The 27656-nt window shown below is 52.6% G+C and overlaps 2 protein-coding genes across 4 annotated transcripts in view; both read right to left on the bottom strand.

Annotated features, from left to right (window-relative positions):
* Positions 1-9903, bottom strand: part of LOC143650309 (complement C3-like) — a 34692-nt gene extending 24789 nt beyond the window's left edge. Inside the window, exons 1-14 of the mRNA XM_077120935.1 lie at positions 9752-9903; positions 8720-8912; positions 8197-8359; positions 8034-8104; positions 6808-6902; positions 6619-6701; positions 6428-6518; positions 6169-6271; positions 5558-5684; positions 5213-5328; positions 4964-5110; positions 1680-1889; positions 1358-1564; positions 790-948 (exon numbers count right to left, since the gene is read on the bottom strand). Of these exons, the coding sequence (XP_076977050.1) occupies positions 790-948; positions 1358-1564; positions 1680-1889; positions 4964-5110; positions 5213-5328; positions 5558-5684; positions 6169-6271; positions 6428-6518; positions 6619-6701; positions 6808-6902; positions 8034-8104; positions 8197-8359; positions 8720-8912; positions 9752-9825 (1839 nt within the window). The 5' untranslated portion in view covers positions 9826-9903. The remainder of the gene's footprint in view (positions 1-789; positions 949-1357; positions 1565-1679; positions 1890-4963; positions 5111-5212; positions 5329-5557; positions 5685-6168; positions 6272-6427; positions 6519-6618; positions 6702-6807; positions 6903-8033; positions 8105-8196; positions 8360-8719; positions 8913-9751) is intronic.
* Positions 9904-20820: 10917 nt separating this feature from the next.
* Positions 20821-27646, bottom strand: GPR108 (G protein-coupled receptor 108). Of its 3 annotated transcripts, none has more exons than XM_077120931.1 (17): positions 27470-27646; positions 26661-26780; positions 25819-25869; positions 25545-25627; positions 24764-24873; positions 24416-24627; positions 24223-24327; positions 23840-23973; positions 23653-23728; positions 22986-23059; positions 22785-22902; positions 22566-22696; positions 22410-22453; positions 22171-22220; positions 21894-21977; positions 21684-21808; positions 20821-21311 (listed from the first exon to the last, which is right to left on the bottom strand). In XM_077120931.1, exons 1-17 carry the CDS (start codon positions 27587-27589, stop codon positions 21239-21241), a joined length of 1710 nt encoding a protein of 569 aa, XP_076977046.1. In that variant the 5' UTR covers positions 27590-27646; the 3' UTR covers positions 20821-21238. The 3 variants fall into 3 exon arrangements, with proteins under 3 accessions (XP_076977046.1, XP_076977049.1, XP_076977047.1); XM_077120934.1 differs by lacking the exons at positions 24764-24873; positions 27470-27646 and adding an exon at positions 27210-27340 and having other exon boundaries at positions 24416-24484; positions 24572-24627; XM_077120932.1 differs by lacking the exons at positions 24764-24873; positions 27470-27646 and adding an exon at positions 27210-27340.
* Between the last annotated feature and the right edge of the window lie 10 nt (positions 27647-27656).

The following is a 27656-nucleotide window of genomic DNA, read 5'->3' as shown; positions in this document are numbered from 1 at the left end:
GATTCAGTAGTTAGATTCAGTTGTCAACTTGGCCAGGTGAAGGCACCTAGTTTTTTTGCTGCAGACATGAGCCAATGGTAAGTGAACCTCATCTATTGCTGATTACATCTGCAGTCGGCTAGGAGGCATGCCTGCTGCAATGAATGACATTTGACTTAATTGGCTAGTGCTTAAATGAGAGGGCACAACGCAGCACAGCCCAAGCAGCTCGGCATTCCTCATCTCAGCACTCACAGCTCAGACTTTGGAGATGCAGAAAGAAGTCACCCCGGGGAAAGTTGTTGGAACCCAGAGGCCTGGAGAGAAGACCAGCAGAGATCATCTTGTGCGATCCCACATAAGAACCTCAGTGGAAAGTTGGCTGTCTTTCCTCTGAAGAACTAACAAAATAAATCCCCTTTTATTAAAAGCCAATCCATCTCTGGTGTGTTGCATTCCGGCAGCTAGCAAACTAGAACACCCACCCTCACCGAATCCCTTCCAGAACCCCACCCCCAACTGCACCCCGTTGCGTTCCTATCCTCATTCCCAACCCATTCCGCCTCTCCTCATTCTGTTGGGGTTAGAGATTTCTAACCCCATCTCTGCCCTCGTCCACATCCTCAGGCCACCCACATTGGACAATTCCACAATCTGCTGGTATGGCCACTGCCATTGTGCAATAAGGTGAAACTACCCATTCCCATGACATTCCAACTTTAAACCTTGTCCATCCATGTTCAGCCCCAAATACAACCCCATCCCGTCACCACCCCATGGACTTCCCCCCTCAGTCACCCACGTGCATACCTTGCTCTGAGTTAGCCGGTTCTTCTTGTTCAACACAAACACACCCTTGTCCACGGCCACCAGCCCCACTCTGGCCCCACGGTCACCTTCAATCTTGAGGGTCATCTGCTGCCCTGGCAAATGCTGCTTCTCCTCCTTTCCACCACCTTTCACCACCAGCTGTGGAGACCATGAAAGTCACGAGGGAGAAGTCAGCTTGGTGAGGACCCAGCCTCGGGCAGCCAAGGGCAGAGAAGGCCCTGAACTGGACTGAAGACAAGAGAAAGGTGGAGACAGGAGAAGAGAGTGGTGGGCAGAGTTGACCACAGCAGCAGCAGCAGAGAGAAAGGCAAGGAGAGAGGAACGAGGGTGCAGGAGAGACACGAAGCCTGAAACATGGGGGAGGGGAAAGATCAAGATGGACACGATGAAGAGATGGGCAAGAATCCTGCAAGCTGGAGAGAAATGGGTTCAGAGAGCTGGAGAAACACAGGTTCAAAGGGCTGGAGAGAGGTAGAGGCAGAGGCAGAGGGAGTAGAGAAGGGGCTGAGATGTCCAAGACAGGCACAAAGAGATCCAGGGAACTCACCGTGCCCACACACGAGTCCTTGACGTCCACCCACACGGAGTCGGCCACCACCTCCCTCTGACCGTTGCTGCCCATCAGTGTGTAATAGGCCACCAAGCGGAAGGAAGGGATGAAATCCGAGGTGATGGCCAAAGGCAGAACCACCAGGTCCTGGCCTGGCTCTCGTGCCTGGCGCCCTGCCTTCAACAGCTTCCCCTTATTCATGATCTGGGGGGACAGAGAGGGAGGAGGGGGAATCAGGGCTAGGGGAGGGTCTGGGTGGTGCTGGAGAAATGAGGAGGAGGGGCTGGAGGGATCTAGGAGCCTGGGGACGGCCACGGACCAGATAGGTGTAGTAGTGGATCTTGGCGTCCAGGCCAGGATTGGTTCGCAGGTGCAAATTGACATTGAGGTTCTCCCCTGGCCTGAGCTCCACGCGGGACACGGAGAGATGCAGGTAGTTGTTGGAGTTGCCCATGGTGGTATAGGGGATAGCCTGCATCGTCCTGGTGGCCTGCCGTGCCTCCGGGATACCCTCCTTCTTTGTGATCACCTGGGCAGGACAGAGGGATGCACGCTGAGCTGGGCTGAACAGTGGTTCCCAAAGATGCCCAAGTCCTAATCCCTTGAATTTGGGAATATGGTCCTTGACATGGCAAAAGGGGCTTTGCAGATGCAATTAAAGTAAGGATCATGAGATGGGGAAATTATCCTGGATTACGCAGGTGGGCCCAATGGCATCACCAGGTGCCTTATGTGAGGGAGGCAGGAGAGTCAGGGAGAGAGATTTGAGGATGCCAAGCTGAGGGTTTTGGAGCTGGATGAAGGAACCCTGAGCCAAGGAATGCAAGGTGGCTTCTGGAAGCTGGAGAAGGCAAGGGAATGACTTCTACCCTAGAGCCTCCAGACGGAACATTGCCCCACTGACACCTTGATTTTAATCCATTGAGTCCGGATTTGGAATTATGACCACCAGAACTGTAAGATAGTACATCTGAATTCTTTTTAGGTTGCCATTTTTTTTTTTTGTAATTTGTTATAGCAGCAATAGAAGACTAATTCATATATTAAGCACTTTGAGGCAGGTCTGCCAGCAAGAAGGGCTGCCCATATCGTAATGGAACAATTGTATTTTGCATATGGAAAGAACACTTCTTTTGGGGGACCAGAGGGTGGAGTAGGGTGGCTTGAAGCTGCATGTACCCCAGAAAGATATGTTCTTAAATCCAATCCATTCCCAAGGGTGGAAACTCATTGTATGAAAGACTTTTTCATGAGGTTACTTTGGTTAAGGAGGATCCCACCTCAGTTAGGGTAGGTCATAATCCTACTACTGGAATAATAGAATGAAATTCAGACAGAGAGAGAGCCACAGAAGCACGACACTGAAAGCAATGAGGAGAGAAGGGAGAGGCCAGCAGAGGCCACCATGTGCCTTGCCATGTGGCAGAGGAGCCAAAGATCGTTGGCACAGGTCTTCAGGAAGAAAGCATTGCCTCAAAACCATGGGCGAATAAATTCCCATTGTTTAACCCCTTCTCCCCCTCCCCCCCAAAAAAGACGAGGTGCAGGACAAGGATTCCCATGGACACCTGCAGAGGTGCACAGGCTGTACCGACCACATGTGAAGTGCCACATGGAAGCCAGGAGAACAGATCCCATCATGCAAATCATGAAGTGCCACATGGAAGCCAGGAGAACAGATCCCATCATGCAAATCATAAACTGCAGAGAGAGCCCCTCTGTGCTGGTTTGAAACTGTTATGTACCCCAGAAAAGCCATGTTCTTTTAACATAATCCAATCTTGTGGGGGCAGACCTATTGTGCAGGTGGGACCTTTTGATCGGGTTGTTTCTGTAGAGTTGTGTCCCTGTCCATTCAAGGTGGGTCTTAATTAGTTTACTGGAGTTATTAAAGGAGCTCATGGAGAGAGAAAGAGCCCAGAGCCACTACAATGAAGCGACACCTAGACACAGGTGCTTGGAGATGCTGAGAGAGCCGTTTGAAACCAGAAGGCCAGAGAGAAATACCGCAGACGATGCCATGTGCCTTCCCATGTGACAGAGAAACCCTGGACTTGATTGACCTTTCTTGAGTGAAGTTAACCACTTATTGGTGCCTTAATGTGGACATTTTCATAGCCTTAGAATTTTAACTTGTAACTTTATAAACCCCTTTGTAAAAACCAATCCAGCCGGAGACCCGGGTTTGATCCCCGGTGTCTGCCCATGCGATAAAACAAAACAAAACAAACCAATCCATTTCTGGTATTTTGGATTCTAGCAGCTTTAGCAAACCATCACACTGTCCTTGTAAGATTCACTCTATCTGAAAGGTAGGACTACATGTGAGATTTCTCCATGCCAATGGAGGACTATGACATGTACTTGAAAGAGGCCCCTTTATCTAAATGTGAACCTTTCTAGGTAGCTGGTGGGACCCTTTCATGCAAATGGAAGGAGACCACTGTGCCAATGCAGGACCACTGTATGCAAATATGTGACCCCACTGTGCAAATGACAGGTACCTACTTTGCAAGTAGAGAATCCTCCTATGCAAATAGCAGGAACTCACTGTGCGAATGGGAACCCTTACTTGCAAATGGCAGGATCCCATTGAGCAAGTGGAGTGCCCCTTGATGCAAATGGAAACATCACTATTCAAACAGAAGTACCCCTTTATGCAAATGAAGGAGCCCACTGTGCAAATAAGAATCCCTCCATGCAAATGGTAGGATCCCATTGAGCAATGAGAACTATTCTATGCAAATGCGGGGGTCCTGCTGTGCAAATATAAGGCCACCAAGCAAATGAAAGGTGATATTTAATCCTGATCCAATCTTGCGGGGGCAGCCTTTTTGGAGGGGGGTGGGGTGCAGGCACCAGGAAATGAAGTGCAGCCATTTTTTAAATACTGAGTGGAAACCCTTTTACGGAATTGTTTCCATGGATATGTGGCAGACCCTATTGTGGGTGTGACCTTTTAATTAGATGGAGATGTGACTCAGCTCATTGAAGGTGGGTCCTGATTAGTTTTCTAGAGTCCTTTAAAAAGGGAAACATTTTGGAGAAACCTCAGTTGCAGACTTTTGGAGAACAGTTGCTTCAGAGCTGACAGAGGTTTAGACGTTTGGAAATGCTTGGAGCAGTGAGAGAGAGAGCAGATGTCTAGACATGAGCAGAGTCCAGCAGACGTCCCCATGTGCCTTCACATGAGGTGTTAAGAAAGCCAGAACCCAGAGTTGTGTCCCAGAGGAGCTAACTGAAGGCCCACAGATGCTTAGAGAGGAAACCACTGGCATCAGAAGCTGGAAACAACAGAACCCGGAACAAGGACCAGCAGATGCCAGCCACATGCCTTCCCAGTTGACAGAGGTGTTCCACACAGCATCAGCCTTTCTTTATAAAAGCTGTTCCATTTCTGATATATTGCATCCCAGCAGCTTTAGCAAACCAAAACATGAAGACATCTCTATCTAACGCAGAACACATTTATATGCTATTTGCATGGAAGGATCTAAGTATGCAAACATTAGGACCCCTCTATGCAAGTGCAGGACTCTTCTATGTGAAGGTCAGGACCCCACTGTGCAAAGTCCCAACTTCCGGATGGCTGGCATGACTCACCGTGATGCTGAGGGGCTGCCGGGTGTTAGGGGTATTGATGCTCAATTTGGCCACACCGTCATCCTGGGTTAAAGACTCCACGTCAGAGTTCTGGTTCCTGACGGGGACCCGGCGGGCCGGAGAGCCATCGGGATTGGTCACGTACACCTGTGGGGGCAAGGGCAGGCGGAGGGGTTCACACAGGCTCAGAGGCGTGGCCGGCACTAGGGGGCAGGGGCTCGTGATGGCGGAGCCCCGCCTGGGTCTCACCATGAGGTCGAAGGGCATGGCTGGTTTGAAGTACTTGGGCGTCTTGGTGAAGTGGATCTGGTAGGGGGAGGTGACGATGGGGATCCCGCTGCGCTCCGCCTCCACCATGTCGCTGCCTGAAGAGGCCATTCAGGAGGGTCAGGCCTCCCCCATCAGACCGGACACCAGTTCCATGGGGCTTCCACCCTCACACTGTACCGTCCTCCCCCCTCACCAGGCCAACCCCGGGACAAGGCCAGACCCTCCGACTGGGCTTCGTCCTCTGTCAGCGCCTCGGCTCTCAGACTGGACCACGTGGCGGTATTGGGCCTCCGCCCTCGGACCAGCCTGCTCCTTCCGGCTCACCTGAGTGCAGGATGACGGTGACCGACACATACAATGACTTCCCAACCAGGGCCTCGGCTCGGGAGGGCTGCACCCCATCCAGAAGGACCTGCCGGCGGAGCAGGGCCTCCGCGGTGCCATCTTCCACCTGGGGGAGGAGAAGGGGTGCAGAAAGGGGCGGGGCTCGCCGAAGGGGGTTCAGGGGGGAGAGGTCTCCAAGGGGGAGGGGTCTCAGAGGAAAGGGCACCCAGAGAGGGGAAGGCCTCAGCTGAAGAGGGGCTTAGGCAGGGGAGGGGCTCTGGGAGAGGGGACTCAGAGGGGGAGGGGCTCAACTGGAAAGAGACTTAGCCATGGCGCTCAAGGGGAGGGGTCTCAGAGAGGGACGGGCTGGGCTGGGAAGGGACTTAGCCATGGTGCTCAGGGGGAGGGGTCTCAGGGGAGGGGCTCAGCTGGGAAGAGACAAAGCCATGGCGCTCAGGGGGAGGGGTCTCAGAGAGGGACGGGCTGGGCTGGGAAGGGACTTAGCCATGGTGCTCAGGGGGAGGGGTCTCAGAGGGGGAGGGGCTCAGCTGGAGAGGGGCTTAGGCAGGGGAGGGGCAAGGGGATCAGAGAGAGGGGCCTCCGTCAGGTACCACAACGCGAGTGAGGGACTGGGACAGCGAAATCCTCTGGTCTCCATCCTGCACGCCAAAGATGACGAAGGCAGTTCCATCCACGTTCTTCCCATATAAGAACCTGTGAGGTGTCGCGGGCCTCAGACCCTCCCTCCTGGGAAGCTGAGTCTCCCCCACCTTCCACTTGCTGTGGCAAAGGAACCAGAGCCAGGCCCTGTTCTCTGGCCCCGCCCCGGGCTCCACCCCCGACCTCTCACTGGCCCCTCCCCCAGCTCACCTGGCTGTGATGGTGACCGCCAGCCCCTTGGGGTCATCGACGTAGTAGTATTTCTCTACAGGCTCCACCAGGACCTCGAAGCTGGGCAGCACTGCAAGGAGGGACAGTGTCAGCTGGGGGCGGGCGCTGGGCCAGCGCTCCAGGAGGGCGGGGGAGGGCGGGAGAGGGCGGGGGGACCCGCCCCCTCTTACCGTACTCCTTCACCTCAAACTCGGAAGAGAAGACCTGCTGCGGGGAATCTTCATAGTGGGCTCGGATTTTCCACTGCCCCATGCTGCGGGAAAGGCCCGGTGAGTGGCCCTGCCAGGCCCCCTCCCCCCACCCACATCAGCTCCTGGCATCAGGGAGCCAGGGACCCCCTCCCGGAGGGCCTCACGTACTTGACCAGCTCCGGAATGTTCCAGGACAAGGTCAAGATGCCCAACTGATTTTGAGAAGATAGGGAGTTCCGCTTGATGGGAATGCCTTCAGGGGTCTGTGGGAGACAGGGAGGCAGGTCAGATGAGGGGGCCCTTTGTGTCTGCACCCCCTCTCTGCACCACATCTACTGGGGCAGTAGGGAGAGCATGGACCTGCCTCGGTAACCCATGTCCAAATCCTCACAAGCTGTGTGGCCTTGAGCCAATTCCTTTCCCTCTCTGTACTGTTTGCCTTTCTGTAAAAAGTAGAAAATAGTAGCACCTTCCTCCTTGGCTTGCAGCAGAGTTAATATAAGCATGAGCTCATTCTCAGCAGTGCCTCTCTGGCTATTAATTATAATTGCGTTTGTTACACACTGTTTTAGTGCTAGACCCTGGGTTAAGTATTTGATTAAACTAAATCACAGGTATCTGCCTATTGCTTTTTTACCTACAAAGAACAGCAATTGTGGGTGGTTCAACTTAATACACATGTGATTTCATTATTTCCTAACAGTCAAACATCAGATGGCATCATACAAAAGTGGTTTTCTGGCTTCTTTGGAAATGGGGCAGTTCTGTGGATGGTGCCACGGTATTTGCTACAGCAGTACATGTACCAAGCAGGGCGCTGGCTGTGCTTTTGAGGTCTGTGCTCTCTCTTCCCCATAGACCCCTCCTCTCCCTAAAGCAGCTCTCCACCTTCAAATATGTGACTTGTCTCCTCCCTGTGACCTCACGTGGTCTATCCCGAGAGGCGGAGGCCCTTGTGCTTGGGGGAAGTAAAGGAGGGAGAGAGAAGGAGGAGGGGAGGGCAGGGAAGGGACAGAGCAGGCTGTCCCAAATGAGCCCGGGGAGAGCCCCGAAGGCTGCCGGTGGACTCGGGTCTCACCGGCGCCCTCTGGCCGCCGTGAGAAGGACAGGCTACCTAGAATTATTATCTCTCTGTAGCCCCAGCTCAGCAAGGTGAAATGACCTGTCCAGGGTCACACAGTCACGGGGGGGGGGGGGGGTGTCTGCAGCCGGAATCCAGCACCAGCCCCGCTCCACACATCTCCCTGCGTCTCCGGGCCTCTCTCTGTTGCTGTCTCTGGGTCTCCACCTCTGAGCTCTTTCTGGAGCCTGCATCTGGGGTCAGTGTCCCCGACTCCCTCTACCTCTTTGCCTTCCCCGAGTCTCTGCCCAGTTGTCCCTGGGGCCCCAGGTACCTCGATGGTGACGACAACGGTCCGGCCGACGGGGAGCAGGTTCTGGTCCACGGAGAAGACGCGGTAAAGGACTGGGCGGAGGTGGGAAGAGAAAGTGAGAAGCTGCCGGGAGCGGTCCCTCTGCACCCCCGCGCGCCGGTCTCCAGACACCCCCGCCCCTCACCTGTGGAGCTCGGCGTGTAAATGGTCTTGTCCGTCTGGATGAAGAGGTATCCGGTCTGCAGGCTCACCAAGATCACCTTCTCCACCTGGACACCACCAAAGGACGCCTGGACGATCACGAACTTCTTCCCCTTCGCTGACTGGAACTCTTTGTGGGCCGGGATCTAGGTGTGGTGCAAAAATATCCTCAGGGCCCCATGCCCACGTCCAACCTCTAGGCCCTCACCTGCCCCTCAGCTCTGCAGAGCCTGCCCAGCACTCTGGGTCTCTGTCTCCAAGGGGTTCAGAGGGGGGCAGGGACCAGAGAGGGACTCAGAGGGGGAGGGGGCTCGAGGGAGAGGCTTTCAGAGAGGTGAGGACACTGAGAAGGTGGAGGGGTTTGCAGAGAAGGAAGGGACTCAGAGAGGGGAAGGGAGCCCAGAGGGAGAAGGGGGCTCAGAGATGTGGGGGGCTTAGAGGGGAGATGGGCCACAAGGGGGAGGGGCTCTGGATGTTGGCAGCCCCCCACTCCATTCTGTGCCCACCTTGACGGTGACGGTGGCCAGGTGGCCGTTGGCATCGGTCAGCACGGTGTTCTCGCTGGACAGCACCTGCTTCTTGCCAGGGAAGTCGTGGATGGTGACCGTGACGGGAACGTTTCCGTTCACCTCATGGGCTTCCAGCACCACCATCTCCTCGTTCTCCAGCCGCAGGACATTGGGGGTGATGACGGAGTACCTATCGGAGAGGGGCACCGGGGTGGGGCTCTCATGCCAGGGCCCCCACACTCCAGCTCGCTGCAGGGGTCAGCGCCCAGCCGGTCTCCACTTCTGGATACTGGACCAGCTCCCAGTCCTGGAGCAGATCCAATGGCACTGCTGGGGCTCCAGCGCCAGCCTCCAGATCACATTTCCTCCCTGAGAACCGCCACCTCCTCGCCCACCTGAGCAGGACCACCTTGGCTGTCACCCTCACCCAGCTCTGCCCTGCTTGTGAACGACAGGATCAACCAACCGCACACCCTCAACCCCAGGACCAGCAACCCTCCCAAGTCTAGAGACTTCCAAACCCTACATGCACCCAAACCCTAAACTCCTAACTCTCTGAATACCCCAAACCTAAGCCTCTAAGACTCCACTCCTATAAATAACCGAATCTATACACCCAAGCCTACATAAACTCAAAGCACCAACCCCCTAAGCCTACATACCCTGAAACCCTGAAAGTGCAAACTCAAATTCTGTAAAGTCCAAACCTGCACACCCCTAAACCTGCAAATTGTCCCAACCACACACTCACCTCAACCTCATATCCACCCAGATCCCTAATCTCCTAAACCTACAGGCCCCCAATTCTATAACCATCCAACCCCCCAAACAGCCTAATCCCACAATTCCTGAATTCTGCAAATACCCAAACCCACGGGCAGCCAAAATTTATAAAGATTCCAAACCACTAAGCCCTGTGTCCATGAACAGCTCAATGCACCCTGAATTCTACAGGAACCTATATCCACAAATCCTAGAGGCAGCCTGTTTTTTTTTGAGGGGGGGTGGAGGGTTGCCATGACTACTCACAAAGGATCCCCCAGGGCCAGGGGGAGGCTGGTCAGCAGCAGCAGCAGCAGGCTGGAACCTGAGGTAGGTCCCATGTTGCAGGGAAAGTGGAGGGACAGAGGGACAGAGGGACTGAGGGACAGAGGGAGAGGACAGAGAGGAGTGAGCGGAGGCTGCTGGAGGCTGCCTCTTATCTGGCTCCTGCCCCCCTTCCTACCCCCCCTCTCCCCCGCTCCTCCTCTGGCCTCTTCCCTCCCTGGGACTGCCCCAGATTTCTCAATACCATTTCCTAGGTATTTTCAATTCCTGGTGCCAACACCTCCCAGTACCACTAGCTGGAGGTCATGTCCTCTCTATCATGAGTAAACCTGCCCCCTGCTCTAACCTCCCTGTGGGTCAGGACAAGCTTTTGAACAAGAACCTTCCCTAGTTATATCCACTTGATAGTACAAAAACACTGAGGCCCAAAGAAGGCTTCCCTTGGATCTCTGGGCCTGGTGCCCATTCTGCTTTTGGCCGTGCATTTTATTAATGAAACACTTTCTACGAGTCCATTTTAGCGCTAGAAGCTAGAGCCCCAGGCCACATTTCTATAAACTTTCATCCTGGGGTGGGGAGTGGAGGGATGAGGGACAGAGTCCAACAGAGATACTCCTGTCCCATGGAGTGTCTTTCCCAGTGGAGACGGACTCTGCTTCTTAGAGGGTCAGGGAAGGCTTCTTGAAGGAGAGGACATTTCAGCTGGGCTTTGAAGGATGTGTAGGAGTTTGTGCCAGTTTGAAACTATTATGTATCCCAGAAAAGGCATGCTCTAATCCTGATCCAATCTTGTGGAGCCATATCTACTGTTTAGGGTAGAACCTTTGACTAGATGGTTTCCATAGAGCTTGACCCACTCAATTGTGGGTGTGGCCTTTTGATTAGATTACATTCATGGAGTTGTGGCACAACTAATTCTGGGTGCAGCCTTTTGGTTAGATGGAAATATAACTCTGCCCATTCAGAGTGGGCCTTAATTAGTTTACATGAACTCTAAAGATATTTCAGATAAGGCCTTAGACAGAAATAATGCATGTGTTATTGCAGACTAGAAGGAAGGCCACCCTTGTTTTAAAGCGGCAGAGAATTGGGCAAAATTGGCTACTAATGTTGAATGGAAGGAAGAATTTAAAAGTGATGAGTCGGGGCACTTAGCTGAAGAAAATTCCAAACTAATTGTAGAAAATGCAGCCTTGCTGCTCCTTGCAGTTAAAATGTGAAATATGGCAGGAAAGAAATAAGATGAGAACTACACTCTTGAGTGCCAAGAAATCAGAAATTGATGGTCTGTAAAATTCTGGGCTTCCAGAAAGTGAGACCCCAGAGAATATGGCCTCACATGAAGATTTAACCAAACACGGAATAAGTCAGTCTTTTCAGAAACAGCCAGGATTGGAAATGGAGTTATCTAGAAAGGATTTGTGGAAAGTCCTATTGTCTGATGGCTATGATTCCTGTGTACTGCATGGAAAACCTACAAATTTCTTATGAGATCTGTATGAATGGAACCATGGCTAAAAGGGACTAAAGGGAGAGAAAAGGGACAGATTAAGGGAAAAATGACTTCAAAGACAGATCCTTGGACGCTAAGGTCTGGAGGCAAAAAATCTCAGACCAGGAGAGTGGACTCATCCATGCATGTGGAGAGGGAGAGTTTGCCCCAGTAGTAGAGGGTGGGTCTTCTGCCCCGAATTCAGAAATAGTTTAGGTGCTCCAGGCCTCAGAGAGGGTGGAGCACATTAAGGGGAGTCTGGTGATCATCCCTTTGTTCTGGAGGGGTTGAGTGTGTGCCCTGGAGATGGTAGAGAGGCTGGATGCTGCCCTGATGCTTGGAGAGGGAGGAGCTGAGAGAAAGGTGGCTTCCTCAGTGCACCCCAATGTTGCAGCCCTCACACTGCTATTTGGAGACAATAGGGGTGCTGCATAAACCCTTAGAGAGGATGGGACTGCTGCTGTCTGAAACTCAGAGGATGAAACATTATTCAGTAAATGACTCTCTAACTTTGACATCCAATGGAGTATGCCCTGCAGGTTTTCAGAACTGTTTGGATGTGGTGAGCCCTTTTTCCTTCCAATTTCTCCCTCTGGCTATGGGATCATTTATCCCATGACTGTCCCTCCTTTGTATATTGGAAGCGGATAACTTGTTCTGAGTTTCACAGGTCAACAGCCAGAGGGATATTTTTTTACCTTAGGACAGACCATGCCTGTAACTGACTTTGATGAGATTTTGTACTATTTTTGACTTTTGTATTGCATTAGTATTGTTTCTGAAATTGTTTAAGACTTTGTGATATTGTGATGAAATTAATGTATTTTCTATATGGAAAGAACATGTCTTTTGGGGGTCCAGAGGGTGGAATGTGCTGGTTTGAAACTATTATATACCCTAGAAAAGCCATATTCTAATCCTGATCCAATCTTATGGGTCCATACCTTTGATGAGATGGTTTCCATGGAGCTTGACCCGTTCAATTGTGGGTGTGATCTTTTGATTAGATTACTTCCATGGAGATATAACACACCCAGTTGTGGGTGTGACCTTTTGGTTAGATGGAGATTTGACTCTGCCCGTTCAAGGTTGGTCTTGATTAGTTTACTGGAGTCCTTTAAAAGGGGAAACATCTGGAGAAACTTCAGATGCAGACACTTGGAGAATAGTTGCTTCAGAGCCCACAGAGACACAGACATTTGGACATGCTTGGAGTACCGACAGAGAGAGCAGACGCCTAGACACAGGTCTTTTGGAGATTCAGAGCCCAGCAGATGTTGCCATGTGCCTTCCCACGAGATGCTAACCAAGCCAGGACTCAGAGTTTTGCTCCAGAGGAGCTACGTGAAGGCCCACAGATACTTAGAGAGGAAACCACTGGATCAGAAGCTGGAGATGATGGAACTGAGAACGAGGACCAGCAGACACCAGCCAAGTGCCCTCCCTTGTGACAGACATTGGCCTTCCTTGAATCAAGGTATCTTTTTCTGGATGCCTAAGTTTGGACATTTTTGTGGGCTTAGAATTGTAAACTTGTAACTTAATAAATTCCCTTTATGAAAGCCATTCCTTTTCTGGTATATTGCATTCCAGCAGCATTACTAAACCTAAACCGAGTTCATCATCCAGGTGAACATGTTTTCTGTGGAAAGAGGGGCCTGGGACTCCATTCATCCTTCCTTGCCAGGGCTCTGAATCTCCAAACGCCCACCTAGACATCTGTTCTCTCTGAGTGTCGGCACTCCAAGCATCTGAGTGGTTATGGCACTTAAAAAAGCCTTCGTTGAAGAAAGCTGCCATGTCAAGTTTGTGTTCTGTTTCACATTAACTTCCCTTTACGATATTATTATTTTACATTGCATTTATTTTTTAATCCGTGAATAGGTAATATATTTATATGGTTCAAAATCTAAAAGACACAAGTGGGCATGCAGCAAAAAGGCAGACTTCCCCTACCCCTGTGGCCAGTCATCCAGACCTTCATCCAAAAGCAACACTGTGGCTAAATCTTGTTTTGTTTTTTTTTTCTAGCATTATCTTGCATTACTAGTGTACATATGTTAGCATAGCCTATGCAACATTCTGCCTGGTTTTCCAATTTATGCCTTGCTTTTCCTGATAAAAATATCCCTTGAAGATTTTCCTTATCAGCACACGAAAAACTTCCTTATTTTGGCAGACAAATGTTAGCATTACTTTATGGGAAAGTAACCAGCCTCCTGCAGACCTATGGTCTTTGTCCCGTCTTTAGGTTACTTGCCCTGCAGGGAGTTTCCTTGAGCCGGCTTATTTTCCAGCTCTGACACTTATTAGCTGTGACCTTTGGACCAGTAACTGATAACCCCTCTGTGCCTCAGTTTCCCCATCTGCAAAATGGGGGTTATGACAACGCCCCCTCCCACATAGGGCTGATATTAGGACTAGAGAAGTTAACTTGGAGGAACAGTGCCCGGGTCGTGAGTGCTTTAAAGTTGTCTGTTGCTGTCTTCATCGTGAATGTTATAATTTTGCACACATGCAAGTGTGTAAGCAGGCTGGCCAGGTCAAAGTCTACGTGCATTAGTGATCTTGCCACATGTTGCTGAATTCCACTCCATGGAGTTGTATCAGTTTACACAACCACCAGCACTGTATGAAATGATTTCCCCACTGCCTCCTATCAGAGCCTGTTGGCAAGCTTTTGGATTTTTGTGGGCCATGGCTTCGGGGGTGAAAACCAGAAGTTCCATGTTGTTTTAATTTGCCTTTCTCTGATTCTGAACAAGGTTGAGCATCCCCCATGATGGGGGTGGAGGTGGGAAGACCCCCATAAGAGGCTGGGGATCGGCGTGGGGCGGGGATCCTGGTCGCTGAGGGCTGGTTTCCAGAGCCCCTTTGCTGGGGCCAAAGGGGAACTTGCTCTGATTTCCTGTAAGTGACGCTGTGTCCAGAGAGGGGGGTTGTTGGCGTGGAGAAGCAGAACAAACCTGGCTCTGTCTGCTGGGATTGCAACATCCTCGTTTAGAACAGGAGGAGGGAGGGTGCAAACACCTGCTGGCCCTCCTGACTCTGGCTGCACCTTCTGAAAGCTGAAACTGGGGTGGGGGTGCCTGCTGGGGTCCCCAAATCCTCCATTTCTTTCCTCAATTTCTTCCAACCCCCACCCCTAGCCAGCCTCTTTCCTAATTTGGTTACATCCTTGGGCATTCAGGCTCTGTGGCAGAATAGCCTCGAAAAGGAATTCCTGTTCCGTCTCTGCCTTCCTGCATGGCTTCCTTCCTCCTTTCTCAAAGCCTCAGTTTACCCCTCTGAGCAATGGGAATGAATATACCACTGGCTGTTGGGACAATTAATGCGATGATGCCTGGACGTCCTTGGCGCGGAGGGAAGGATTAAAAAAACAGAAAGAAAAAAGTTAAAAAAAAAAAAAAAAAGGTGGCTGTCATCACTGTTGCCCATAGTGGCCAAGGTCTGGGAAGGATCTAGGACCTGAACTCTAGGAAGTGACTACAGGGGGACTGCAGGGAAAGTGAGAGGGGTGGAGGCGAGAGTGGAAAAAGGCCCACTGTACCAGAAGGAAGACCTGGGCTGGGGAGAAGAGATGGAGCTCCTCAGCTGTCCTGACTTTGTCCTGGGGGTGTGCATTTGTGTGCAGAAGCTTGGGAAGGGGGGTGATGAGCAAGAGACGCCAGCAAGGGTTGGAGAGGAGGCGTGGGAACAATTCCCTTTAGCAGGCTCATCCAGCCCAGCTTTCCAGGCTCGGTGGGAGGGAGAGTGAGGCTGCTTAGCCGAATGGTAGGTGGTGAGTGGTGCAGCCAAGAAGAGATAGCTTGGGTGGGTCGTTGACCCTTGGCTCCATCTCCCCCAGGCCCCACCCCAACCCCAGCCCAGTTTTCCTCCCCAAATGCAGTCCAGTGTAATAGTTCGTTGCCCAGAATCTGGAACCAGACACCCTCAGGTTTGAATCCTGACCCCAGCATTTTGGGTCTTCATTGCTTGGCCGCAGTTTCCACACCTGTAGGATGGAGACAAGAATAGACCCCACCTGTCACTCTTGTTTTGTCCTGGGGCTGAAAGGAGGTGGTGCGTGGGACATGCCAACAGGGTGCAAGCCAGGGAATGCAGGCGGTGTGATCAGTGCAGGTGAGGCTAGAGGGTGCAAGGGAAGGGAAGGCAATAAACAATTCCTTGACTCTCCAGAAGACCCTGGGAATGCCAGGAACCCTTCCCAGGATGGAGCTTTGCCCTGTATAATGCAATTGAGCTGTCAGAGTTGCCAGAATTAGAAACAGAAATGCAAGACACCCAGTAAAATTTGAAATTCCAATAAATAGTGGATAATTTTTTTTTTTTTTTTTTAGTAGTAGAATGTCCCACACAATAGTCGGGGAAGGATAAAGGAGGCCTGGGTGGAATTCCAGTTAGCAGGCTGCACACACAACCCTGCATTCCCAGCACCAAGGAGAGAGAATGAGGCTGCCCGGGTGCACAGCAAGTGGGATGTTTGGGCTAACCTCATACCCAAAATTTTTTTCTCGCTGTTTATCAGAAATTCAAAGTTAACTGGACATCCTGCATTTTACCTGGGAACCCCAGCAGAGGTGAAGGGAGAAAATGAGGGGAAGGAGGTGGGATATTTCTGGGGCGGGGGTACCCCATTCTTCATTCCTATCCCTCTTCCCAGAGGCAGTGGGGTCCCCCACCCCCCACCCCCTGATCCAGGAAGGAGTGCCGGCAACACTGCCTTCCAAGAACTCCTCTCCAGGACCAACAGGCCACCCCCACCTCCCATTACTCATTAACTCCTAGGTTACCTTGACCTGGCTGAATCGATGGGCCCTAGGACACTAGCCTTTCTCCCCACCCCCTCAGCGGAGGCAAGGACACCAGGGGTGGGATGGGGGTGGGGGTAGAGGGCTTTTTTTTGTTTTTAACATTCAGGGTACCAAATTCTTCATAAAGAGAATTTGAAGCTGCTTTTTCCCCTATGGTGTCAACATTTATCCATTTCCTTATTGAAGGGGACTCGACACAATGAGCAGAATTCAAAGCCATTAGAGCATGAAAGCATAGCCGGTGAGTTTCAAAAATGAAAGCACATTTCTGAGTGTTAATTTTTTTTTTTTTTTGAGGAATTTGGTGGGGACATCTATTGCAACGAGGGGACGAGAAGTCATGGAGTTCTTCTGCCGTAAGAACGTAATTTTCATGTGAAAGAAATGGAATGCTGTCCTTGAGAAATTCTGAAACTGAATTAAGTGAAAAAAAATTAATGTAAGTTCTCTGTTTTGTTCTTTTTATAATACTTCCAAATTTCTTGCTTTTCTGTTTTTGTGATATTGCATTTTTGGTTGGTTTGAAGTCACTGACACGGTGCTTGTAATAACACACACATGATCATCCAACATTGTGATGGCCACAGCTCTGTGACTTTGTTGACAGCAATTATTAATAGATTTGAATTTTTCTCATCAGTACAGATCTATCTGAATCCAAATCAACTTTTTTTTTAATTTTTAAAATATTTTTATTGGCAGATCTTCACATACATACATTCCATACATGGTTTATAGTCCATAGCTCACAATATCATCGCATAGTTGTGTATTCACCACCATGATCATTTTTAGAACATTTGCATCACTGCAGAAAAAGAAATAAAAAGAGAAAAGAAAAAACTCATGCATACCATATCCCTTACCCCTCCCTCTCACTGACCACTAGTATTTCCATTTACCCAATTTATTTTACGCTTTATCCCCCTTGTTATTTATTTATTTATTTATTAGCCATAGTTTTTACTCATCTGTCCATACCCTGGATAAAAGGAGCATCAGACACAAGGTTTTCACAACCACACAGTCACATTGAAAAGATGTATAGTATACACTCATCTTCAAGAATCAAAGCTACTGGAACACAGGTCAACAGTTCCAGGTACTTTCCTCAAGCCACTCCGATACATCATAAACTGAAAAGAGATATCTATATAACGCATAAGAATAACCTCCAGGATAACCTCTCAACTCTGAAATCTCAGCCAATGACATTTAGTTTTGTCTTATTTCTCTCTTCTCCTTTTCGATCAAGAAGGTTTCCTCAACCCCTCAATGCTGAGTCCTGGCTCATCCCAGGAGTTCTATTCCATGTTGCCAGGGAATCATGTCGCATGTAGGGGGAGGGCAGTGAGTTCATTTGCCAAGTTGCTTAGAGATTGAGAGGCCACATCTGAGCAAAAAAAGAGGTTCACTGGAGGTGACTCTCAGGCCTAATTTTAAGTAGGCTTAGCTTCTCCTTTGCAGGAATAGGTTTCATAGGGGTGAACCCCAAGATCAAGGGCTCAGCCTATTGATTTGGTTGTCCCCACTGCTCGCGAGAATATCAGGAATTCCCCAAATGGGGAAGTTGACTATTTCCCCCTGTCTCCCCAGTCCCTCAAGGGGACTTCACAAATACTTCTTTATTCATTGCCCAAATTACTCTGGAATATACTGGGGCATCACATTAACCTGTAAAAACCAATAAAACCTCACACTCTATTCAAGATTCCATGTACTTAATGGTGTTCAACTAAACTAACAATACAAGTTAAATTATGTAACACACTACTCAAATATAAATTTCACAACAAATAAACATCTTTCCCTTTGGTCTCTCACAGAAGTTGAAGTTTTAAACTGCAATGATATCAACCTTTACTCTGTATTCTGACCTACCCCAGTCCTATCCAGATCAGCGTCATTCATATCTCTAATTGAAGCTTGATCCCTTTTCCAACTTTTTGAACAGGGGTAGTGCTGACTTCCACAGCTTCAGAGCTCTGACTCTGTCTCAGGTATTTAAAAAATACCTGAAGTTTCTGGGAACAACCAGGTTATATACAAATAGCTCAGTAGCTCAGAATTTAGAAATAACAGTTACAACTCCTGAATATATGCGACTGCTGTAAGAGCTTACATTGGGCTTCCCAATTGGACCCAACCTGATACCCCGTGTTCCTGACTTCATTTCACCGAGTTTTTATTATTATATTGTAGTCAGTCCATACGAATGAGGTATGATAATATTTGTATTTTTGTTTCTGATATTTCATTCAACATAGTCCTTAAAGTTCATTCACCTACTTGCACAGCTCTTGAAGCTTCTTGAAGCTGCTCAGTGGTCCATTGGATGTACACACCAGAGTTCCCCCTTCCACTCCCATCGCTGTACTCTTAGGCCACTTGCATCCACTGTGAATCCAGAACACTGCCGCCACAAACACCGGTGTGCAAATGTCCACACTGTCCCCACACTCAGTTCCTCCAGGTATATACTGAGCCACGGGGTTAACTTTTTTTTTAACAGTAAAAGATAATGCAGGTCTTCAAAGGTTATGCTTTCCTTATCTGATATCATTGCAACCACCCTGATGGATATATACATCTCCTTAGGCTCTTTTCTTTTTTGTGCCATTTTCCCCTTCGGCACGGTTTTGATCCCAGCTTTGCCAGGGTCCCTGCCAGCCACAGTTCTTAGTCTGTAAATCCGAGACGCACAGGAAGAGAAGTCCCTCCTCGCCTTGGGGTGACACCCCAGGGCAGCATGCAAACAGGACAGTTAGCCCCATGCCTTATACATCGTGAGCACTCAATGGGCTTGAACGATATATATATTTTTTATATGATCACCCAACCCATCCCTTCTCTCCATCCTGTGCCCCCGGCCTCCCATCCTGTAGCCTCACTCCTTCCAGTCCCTTTCCACTGTGGCTGGGGGGTGGGACGGACTCTCTAGAACAAACTTTGCATTTCCTTATGATGTATCTGAACATGGGCTACTGACAGCATCCTGCATCTTACCTAGTGTGCAGGTTTGAACTTATTTCACATGCCAGAGGTGCTAGAGCCATCTCTGTGTCACAGAAGGTAGAGTGGAGAGAGGGCTTTTGGTCACTTGCCCAAGGTCCTCTGGCCGGTAAAGAGCTGGACTTGAATCCAGAGTTTGTGTTCCTAAACTGGATGGATCTCTTATGGCTCCTGAAATGAACGACCATGAACTTCGGTGTTCAACCATCCCAAACTTACTATTTTGCATTTCTGGAATCAAGGTGATGGTAGGGCTATTTCTTTTGAAGGCTTTGGGGGAGAATCTGTTTCCTTGCCACTTCCAGCTTCTAGAGTCCACCTGTATTCCTGGGCTTTGTGGCCCCTGCCCTCCATCACTCTGACCCCTGCTTCTCTTGTCACATCTCCTTCTCTGACCCACAGGCTTCCTCTTATTAGAATGCTTGTGATTGTAATGAGCCCGCCAGGGTCCCTCCACCACCCATCTCACGAGCCTGCAAAGTCCCTTTAGCCATGTAAGGTGCCATATACAAGTTTTGGAGATTAGGATGTGAACATCTTTGGGGCGTCTTTATTCAGCCAACCACAGCATATATATGGCATAGAACTTCAACCCCTGTAGGACCATGTCCCTCCCTGGGTCTTGTGGGCCCCAGTTTGAAATTCAAGTGTGTCTGCCCCAATCTTCAGGCTGCAGCCAGCTACTCTTGCCCTTCCTCTGCCCCCAGCCAGTCCTGCAGTGGGATTTGCACAAGCCAGGCTATTCTAGGCTTCCCTGTCTGACTCGCACAACTTCCTGGGTCTGCAATGCCTCCTCACTTCCTTCTTTGTCTGAAAGGTCTTATTAATTCATTGGGCCCCAGCCACACTTGCTTCCGCCTGCAGGAAACCTTACCCGAAGCCCAGCTCCCTGCCCCTGTCCCCTGCTTGGGGCCTCAAGAGTTTCTCAGAGATCCAAAAGGGGTTCTAGGTGAGGGAGGGGTAGACTTGGGAGCCTTCCCATGGTATGTGCGTGCAGGTGGGTCTCTAATCTGGGTTATAGCCCAAGGTTGAGGGCAGATCCCTGAGAGCTGGGGCTGTCTGGCTGGGGCATTGTGCAGGCTGTTGTTACGCGATGCTCAACAATGCTAGGAGGGCCCACTTTTCATGCAAGGAAACAGAGAGTTCAAGCCATTTATCCAAGGTCACTCAGCAAATGTTGGGGAGGTTGAAGTTTGGTCCCAGGGAGCCTAGCTGCAATGCTTAAGGGCAACCCTGGAAAAGACTGCCCAAGTTTGAGCCCCGAGTCTCCCACTAACTTATTAGCTATTGACCTCGAGCAAGTTACTTAGCTTTTCTGTGCCTCACAGGCTTTTTAATGACTTGGGGCCCACAGAGATCTTACAGTAGGTTATAGCATATAGACACTACTTGACTGGTAACTACTATTCTTATTTTTACCCTCAGCCTAAGCCACTTGTGGGTCATGAAATCACCATTTCCCCCTCCCCACCTCTGGTCTTAGCCTGTGCTGTTTCTACAAGGAGTGTGCTTTCCTCACATCTCTATTCACCTTCTTTGACCTCCCAGGCTGGGACAGGGTATGTGTGGCCCCCTTCACAGCTCTGACTGCCCTGTGATCGAACTGCCCTGTGACCTGTTCTCCTGCTCCCTGCCTCCCGGGGACTGTAAGCCCCTTGAGGGTTGAGGCCAGGTCAGTTTTGGTCACTGGTGTGTCCCCAGGACCTGGAATAGGGCCCACCGTACAGCAGGTGCTCAGTTAACATTTATTGATTGTGAAAAGCAATGGACACTGCACACCCACCCCCGCAAGTGAATACAAGTTTCTAGATTGTAAATGTAACCTTGGCATTAGATCCCAACCTCTCCAAAAAGGCAAGAAACCTGGGTAGCAAAACAGACTGGTCATTATTGTACAGCTTGGAAGTGGAGGCTGGTCCCGGAGTGAGGACAGGGCTGTCCAGTACTTGGGGGTAAGAAGGGGGAGGGGTTTCTGTCTGCTTCTGAAAGGGCTCCAGGAAGCTGGGTTCCAGGGGGCTGGGTGCCCTATCCGCACCGGCCCTCTCCTCCCCAACCCACACACAGACTTTGGAAGAGAAGCAGCAGGGAGGGGGAGTTTGTCAGGGCAAGAGGGAGGAGGGCAAAGGAGGTAAGGTGGAGATGTAAAGACGATCACAACAGCTCCCGCCCGCTGGATGTTTTGTTGACTTTGGATAGGCCTTCCCGGAACCCAGTGTCCGTCATTCTGCGGGGCGGACGGCAAGAGGGACGTTCAGGAACTAGGAGGGAGCACAGGCTCCATCCCAGAGCTACCCCGCCCTTTAGACCTCCTGGCCCTGCCCCCTGCGGGTCCCAGGACTGCCCTGACCCCGCCCACCTCCAGCCCCAGAGCTACCCTGACCCCGCCCACCTCCACCCCCAGAGCTGCCCTGTCCCCGCCCACCCACACCCAGTGAGCTACGCTAATCCCGCCTACCCCATACTCAGAGAGCTGCCCTGACCCTGCCCACTCCCACCCCTAGAACTGCCCAGACCCCATCCACCCTGTGCTCAGAACTGCCCTGACCCTGAACCAAGAACCGCCCTGATCCCCTGGCCCTGGGTCCTGAGCACTCACACTTGCTCCATCTGCACGTCTTCCTCATCCTCCTGGGGCAGCTGCAGGTATGGATTGTCCCCTGCAGGCTGGAACTTGTAGCCCGTGAGCACGAAGAAGGCCAGGGTGGAGCCTTCCACCAACAGCTGGGGGTGGAGAGAGCAGAACGAAGCGTCAGGTGCACCTCCTGGTCTGGCACCTCCTCTTGCCCGCCTGGGGCCTCCAGCTCACCTGGTACAGCCACTGCCACTGGAAGGGCACGGCCACCCGCAGCAGGATGGCGATGATGCGCGTGAAGTAGACGTAACAGATGACCTGCAGAGCACAGGGTGGGCACGGGCACAGGGCCGTGGGGACTCTGGGACTTATGGGGCTCCGGGTGGGGCCCAGAGGCCGCCAGCAGAGGGAAGGGTGCATGGGGTGGAGGAGGGAGGGGCTGGAGTGCATGTGCCAATGGCTGGGTGTCCTGCCTGCTCCATCCCCCAGGGCCAAGTCCATAGGCTCCTACCATGACGTAGTAATGCCGAAACAGCTTCAGCTTGGCGAGGTTCACCGCCACTGAGGGTGGACACAGAGAGTGAGGGTCAGGGGCAGGAGACCAAGGAGTGAGAAGGTGGTGGGGAATCAGGGCCCAGGGAGACAGAGGGGCTGGACAGAGGTATCCAAGGGTGTGCAGTGAGGCCAGGAGGGGCATCCAGAGGGTAGAAAGCAGGAGTAGGACAGGGACCAAGGAGCAGGGCCTCTCACCCTTCCCATCGGTGCCAGATGCATCCTGGAGATGCCGGATAGACCTGGGGCAGGAGAGGAGGGGGCACAAGCTGGGGTCAGCGCCAAACTGACTTTGGCCCATGTGTGGGGGGGTCTTGCCAGCCTGGCCCGCCCCTCCTGGTGGGGAGCCCTCACCAGACAACGGGGAAGAGGATGGCGCCGCAGCAGATGAGGTCCACCAGGAAAAGGATCTCCTTCCAGAGGCCGTAGTCGCTGGCGCCCTCCTCACGGGACTCAATGACGATGTACGCCACGTTGGCCAGGACCTGCCGGGGTAGGGTGGGGTTGGTGGGCACTGCCTGGGGTGCCGGCTTCCCACCCACCCGCTGGAGGGGCAGGGGGACCTATACACACCTGCAGGGGGATTACAATCCCAAAGATTTTCTTCTCCTTGTCTGACAGCACGTACTTGACAAAGGCCCAGCCGGAGCCAATCAGGGCGATGGTGATGAAGAGGAGGGCACCCTTCAGCCTGGGGAGGGGGAGGGGGTGGGGTCAGGGGAGGGTGCGACTGCCCCGCCCGCCCGCCACCTGCCCGCAGAGAAGGGCACTTACAGGTGCGTGATGTAGTGCATGACGGCGAGGCCCTCGATGGGGTGGCCCTGGCTGTTGATGAAGTAGTAGTTGATCTGGAGGTGAACGGATGGACGGACAGTCAGACAGATGGGTGAGGGGGTGGACAGTGGGTACAACTGGGTGGATGGGGGTGCTATAGGGAAATGGGACAATCACTGCCAGATGGGAGGTTAGGGAGGGGAATGGACGGACAGTTATAATTGGAAGGATGGCCACCGGACTCAAAAATGGACAGTCACAGTTGGGTCCGGGGTGGACGGCAGAGTGAGAAACGGACAGACAGGTCAAGGGGAATTCGGTCAGAGATGGAACAACAGATGGGCAGACTGAGGGATGGACAGTCAGAAGCGGGACCTTGGATAGACAGTCATAGATAGATGGATGGACAGCTGGACATTCGGTCCATGGAAGTCACAGGTGGATGGAAGCACACACAGTGAGACGAATGGACGGACAGCTGGCCACAAGGGGACAGTAACAGACAATAAAATGGATGGCCGTGTGGCCAGTTAGGCAAATGGAACTCCCCAGCCCAGGGTCTGCAGAGCTCTGGGGGAGGGTAGGGTGGTCTGCGCCATCTCTCCTTCCCGGACTGAGGCCCCAGCATCCCCTCCCCGCCTGCTCCCCAGCGGCCCAAGGCTCTCACACTGTGGAAAAGGAGGGAGATGCTCTTGGTGAAAGCCAGGGCCGCCATGAGCCAGTGGATCTTGAAGACGCTGTACCTGGGAGGTGGGTTGGGGGAGAGAAGGGGTACGGGTAATGCATCAAGCAGGGGACAGGGATCGGAGAGACTGAGGAGGGGAGGTGGAGTCTCTCAGGGGCCAGGGCCTTACGTGTTCCTGCAGAGGACGGACACCCAGAAGATGCCGGCAGCCAGGAAGCAGGCGGACATGACCATGTAGAGCTTGAAAAGGGGAATTTCCGCCGCTGACAGGAAGCCCTCGGGGTTCTTCTCTCGGATCATTACCTGGGGAGGGGGCACTGGTGGGAGGTGGAGATCGCACTGCCCTGGCTTCTGGATGCGGGGCAGCTGTGAGTCTGTCTGCAGCCCTCCCACTTCCTAACCGGGCAAGCCCTGGCTTTCCCACGCCCCACCCCCTCAATGGGTAATAAGACTTCCCCCTTCACAGTGCTGCTGGGAGGACTTTAAGGAGCTGAACTTGGGGTGGGGTACCCGGGGACAACCGCTCAGCCCACCTCCCTCCGTTCCACTCACAGTGATATCGAAAGGCTGCTCCTGCCCCGGCACCGAGTTGTAGCAGTTGTGGAAGTTGAGGTTGTACTGACCTTCCTCGGCCCTCGAGCCGATCACCACGTGGAACTGAGTGGTGGAGAGAAGAGGGCTCAACTTGGGGTCCCCCGCTCGGGGAGGGGAGGGGAAGTGGGGCCTGGGCACTGCGGACACTCACGCTGAAGTTGTAGGAGTTATTGAGGTGGCCCAGCCCCAGCACCAGCTCCTTGTCCTTCCCGCTGGCACCCTGAGCGGGGGAGACGCCTCCATCAGGGCTGGGGTCCCCAGCTGACCCCAGGATATGGTTTACTCCCCCACTCTGGCTCCCTGTCACCTGCTGGCTTCCTTGAGACACCGCGGAATGCTTGTCCTTGTTCTCTGCGGTGGTCCCTGTAGGATGAGACCAAGGCCAGGTGGAGACAAGTTCAGAGATGGACAGACACAGGGATGGCAAGAAAAACAGGAGGGGGCATGGGACAACCCTGTCCCCTCACCCCTTCCTGCCTGCAAGGGTGGCCTGACTCACCGGGGTCCACCGTGGGCATGGCTGTGTGCTCTGGCTTTGAAGGGGTTTCAGGGAGGAGCCCGGGGCTGATGTACAGTTTCTTTTGCTCCCCATACTTTCTCACCTGGACCCTGGGTGAGGGTGAGAGGCTGGAGGCCGGGGCTGGGCACACAACCTGTGCCCAAGAACTCGGACCCCCCAGGGCCCTCTGGGGGCACCCTCCACAGCCCCCACCCAATACACACAAGGGAAGGCGAGTTACTGGTCTCCAAATTTCATCATTTGGCTGCCACCATCAAGATGGCAGCCACATTTACGCACCTGTGCTAGCCACTATCTATCCTTCCTGTTATGTGTGCTCACTTGTTCGACTCAAGGATGTTATCTTAAAAAGAGAATATTTTCTCCACAGAAAGAAGTCCCCGAGTATCGGTGGACCCTGGCACCAGGTTGCTTAGGCTGGGATCCCCATTCTTGGGCCTCAGTTTTTCCATTTGAAAAATGGGGATAATAGGAGTATAAGGAGCAGGTGCGTTAATACGCATAAGGCTGCTGGGCCCGCTGCCTGGCACAGAGGAAGCATTCGACAAGTATCTACCCTCTGCAACCCAGGTTTCCGCCATGTGACCCCCAATGCTACCCGAAAACCCCTCCTCTCTCTTCCCCCTTCCTCTAATCAGAAGGCTTCAGGGTTCTTTTCAGCTGGCTTCTCCTCCCACCTTAGACCACCTCAGAGACACAGTATCCCGGTATCCCAAAGAAACTGGGATGATGGATCTTTAGTCTCTGGCCCCCAACTCACTGCAGATCCTTGGTATTGATGAGAAAGAGAACCAGGAAGTTGCTGCTGTTTTTCCGAAGAGGGCACTCATGGGGATCTCGGCTCTGGGCATCAGCAAGAGGGAGCTCTGATTAGCCTCTCTCACGGGCCCAGCCTTGCCCCGTCTCCCTCACCATTCACCTGCCCCAGAGTGGGGTCTCCCCCTGCTTCTTGCCCCTGGGAAAGAACAGTGGCCCTGAGGTCCCGGATGCAGAGAACAGACAACCCCTCCCCACCCGCCCCGGCCTCCACTCACTGAGTAGGATCGAGCACTGCCAGATCGAACCCGGCTCAGACTGAAGCCCACCTGGTGGGTGGAAAGAAAGGGGAGGACATGAGGACTCCAGTAGGGACCCCCCAACCACTACTTCCACTAGCATCAGAAATGAAAGCTCACATCTCTGAAGCACCTACTATGAACCAGGACCCCCATTCTTTCACTGAGTTTTCCCACAACCCATCCTGATCCCCCATCCTCTTCCTTTAACTTCTAACCATCCTGTGAGCCACTCAATTCGGATGTCACTTCCTCAGGGAGACCTGACCTGCTCCAAGCAGACCCACCCCAGTCTGTCCCTGCCCCCCTCCCCCATTAAAAGTGGTGATGTGCTCCTTCCTGGCTTGTACACTGGACCTCAGCACATCTGGATTTGAACCCAGGTGCTACCATTTCCAGGTTGTGTGACTCTGAGCAAGTCACAGACTGCCCGGCCAGTATCTTTCCCTGCAGAACTGGGCTCTGCGGATTTTTCACGGCAGCCCTGAGCAGTGGTTATTAGGGAAGGAACCCACGGAAACTGCTTTGCATGGTACCCAGTTCTTCCTTCAATTAATGTGAGGTATTCATTCTGACCGCTGAAACTGGGGCTGTTTTGTTCATCAGTGTGTCTCCAGCTCTTAAAGGCAGCCCCTAGCACACTTTCCACAAGATATGTTTCCCCCCAGGTTACAGATGAGGAAACTCAGCCTTAGAGAGGCCAAGGGACTTGCTGAAGGTGACCTGGGTGAGAGACCGCACTGGGATGTGAACCCCTAACTGGCAGCCTCTGAAGCTTGCCTGCCCGGCCCTCCTCCAACCAGCTCCTCAAAGCCCCTCACCAGCGGGGGCTTCTCTTCCTTCCCCTGGAGGCCCAGCCGCAGGAGACTTAAATCCACCTCCAACGAGCCATTGGTGTAGAAACCGAAGCTGTTCAGCTGGATGTCTGCTCGCTTCTCCCCCTGCCGGAGACCAAGGAGGCAGAGACGCTCAGACTTCTCCATCCCACCAGCCCAACCCCAGGTCTCTGGCACGAGGCCACCCCGAGGTCCTCAGGATCCCCCTGGGACCCCGTTCTTTAGGCCAGGCTTAGAGGGTGACGGGGGTGACAGAAGGGTCTGTGTCCCCTGACTGGTCCCTCGGGCCACTGTTCCGAGTCCAGGAAGAGAAATCCTGGAGCACGTGGAAGTCCCTCCACCAGTGGACCCCACCCCGAAGGCTGATTTGTTCGCCTTGTGGTATCCGGTCCTGACCTCCCCGAAACTTGTCACTTGAGCCCCCACCGTGCTGAAATTTCAAATAAGCACCCAGGATACCAATGAACGCCCAGAGGACCCCGCTCCAGGACCCCCAGGGTCAACTTCCCCTCCCCTTTGACGGCCCCAAGGTACCCCGAGAATTTCAGAGGGGTGCCTGGAGGTGAGGCCCCGCCCCCAATGGGAGGGACCGATCGCAGCGTGGCCGGCCAGGCAATTCCAACGGGAGGACTACGGGGTACGAGATGAGACCACTTCGGACTTGGAAGCGGGGGGCGTCGGACCGCTCCACCCCGCGCAAGGAGAGGGGGAGGCTGGACGAGACCACTCCAAGCCCTGGGCTTCTCTGGGACAAAGCTGCGCCCCGCCCCAGACCGCCGAGCGGAGAGCCTCACCGTCAGCGCCAGCCGGTGGATGCGCCCAGAGCAGCCGCTCAACAGCAACAGCAGAACTAGCCGCTGTCCCCACTCCGCGGGGCTCCCGCAGCCGAGCCCCCTCCTGTCGCTCACTGCCATCTCTGGAGCCACCGCCTCCTCTGACTCCGCCTCTGACGCGTAAGCCCCGCCCACCTGCGAGCCAATC

The sequence above is a fragment of the Tamandua tetradactyla genome, chromosome 11, assembly GCF_023851605.1.
Source record: "Tamandua tetradactyla isolate mTamTet1 chromosome 11, mTamTet1.pri, whole genome shotgun sequence".
Taxonomy (NCBI): Eukaryota; Metazoa; Chordata; class Mammalia; order Pilosa; family Myrmecophagidae; genus Tamandua; species Tamandua tetradactyla.
This window is presented reverse-complemented; position numbering and strand designations above follow the sequence as displayed.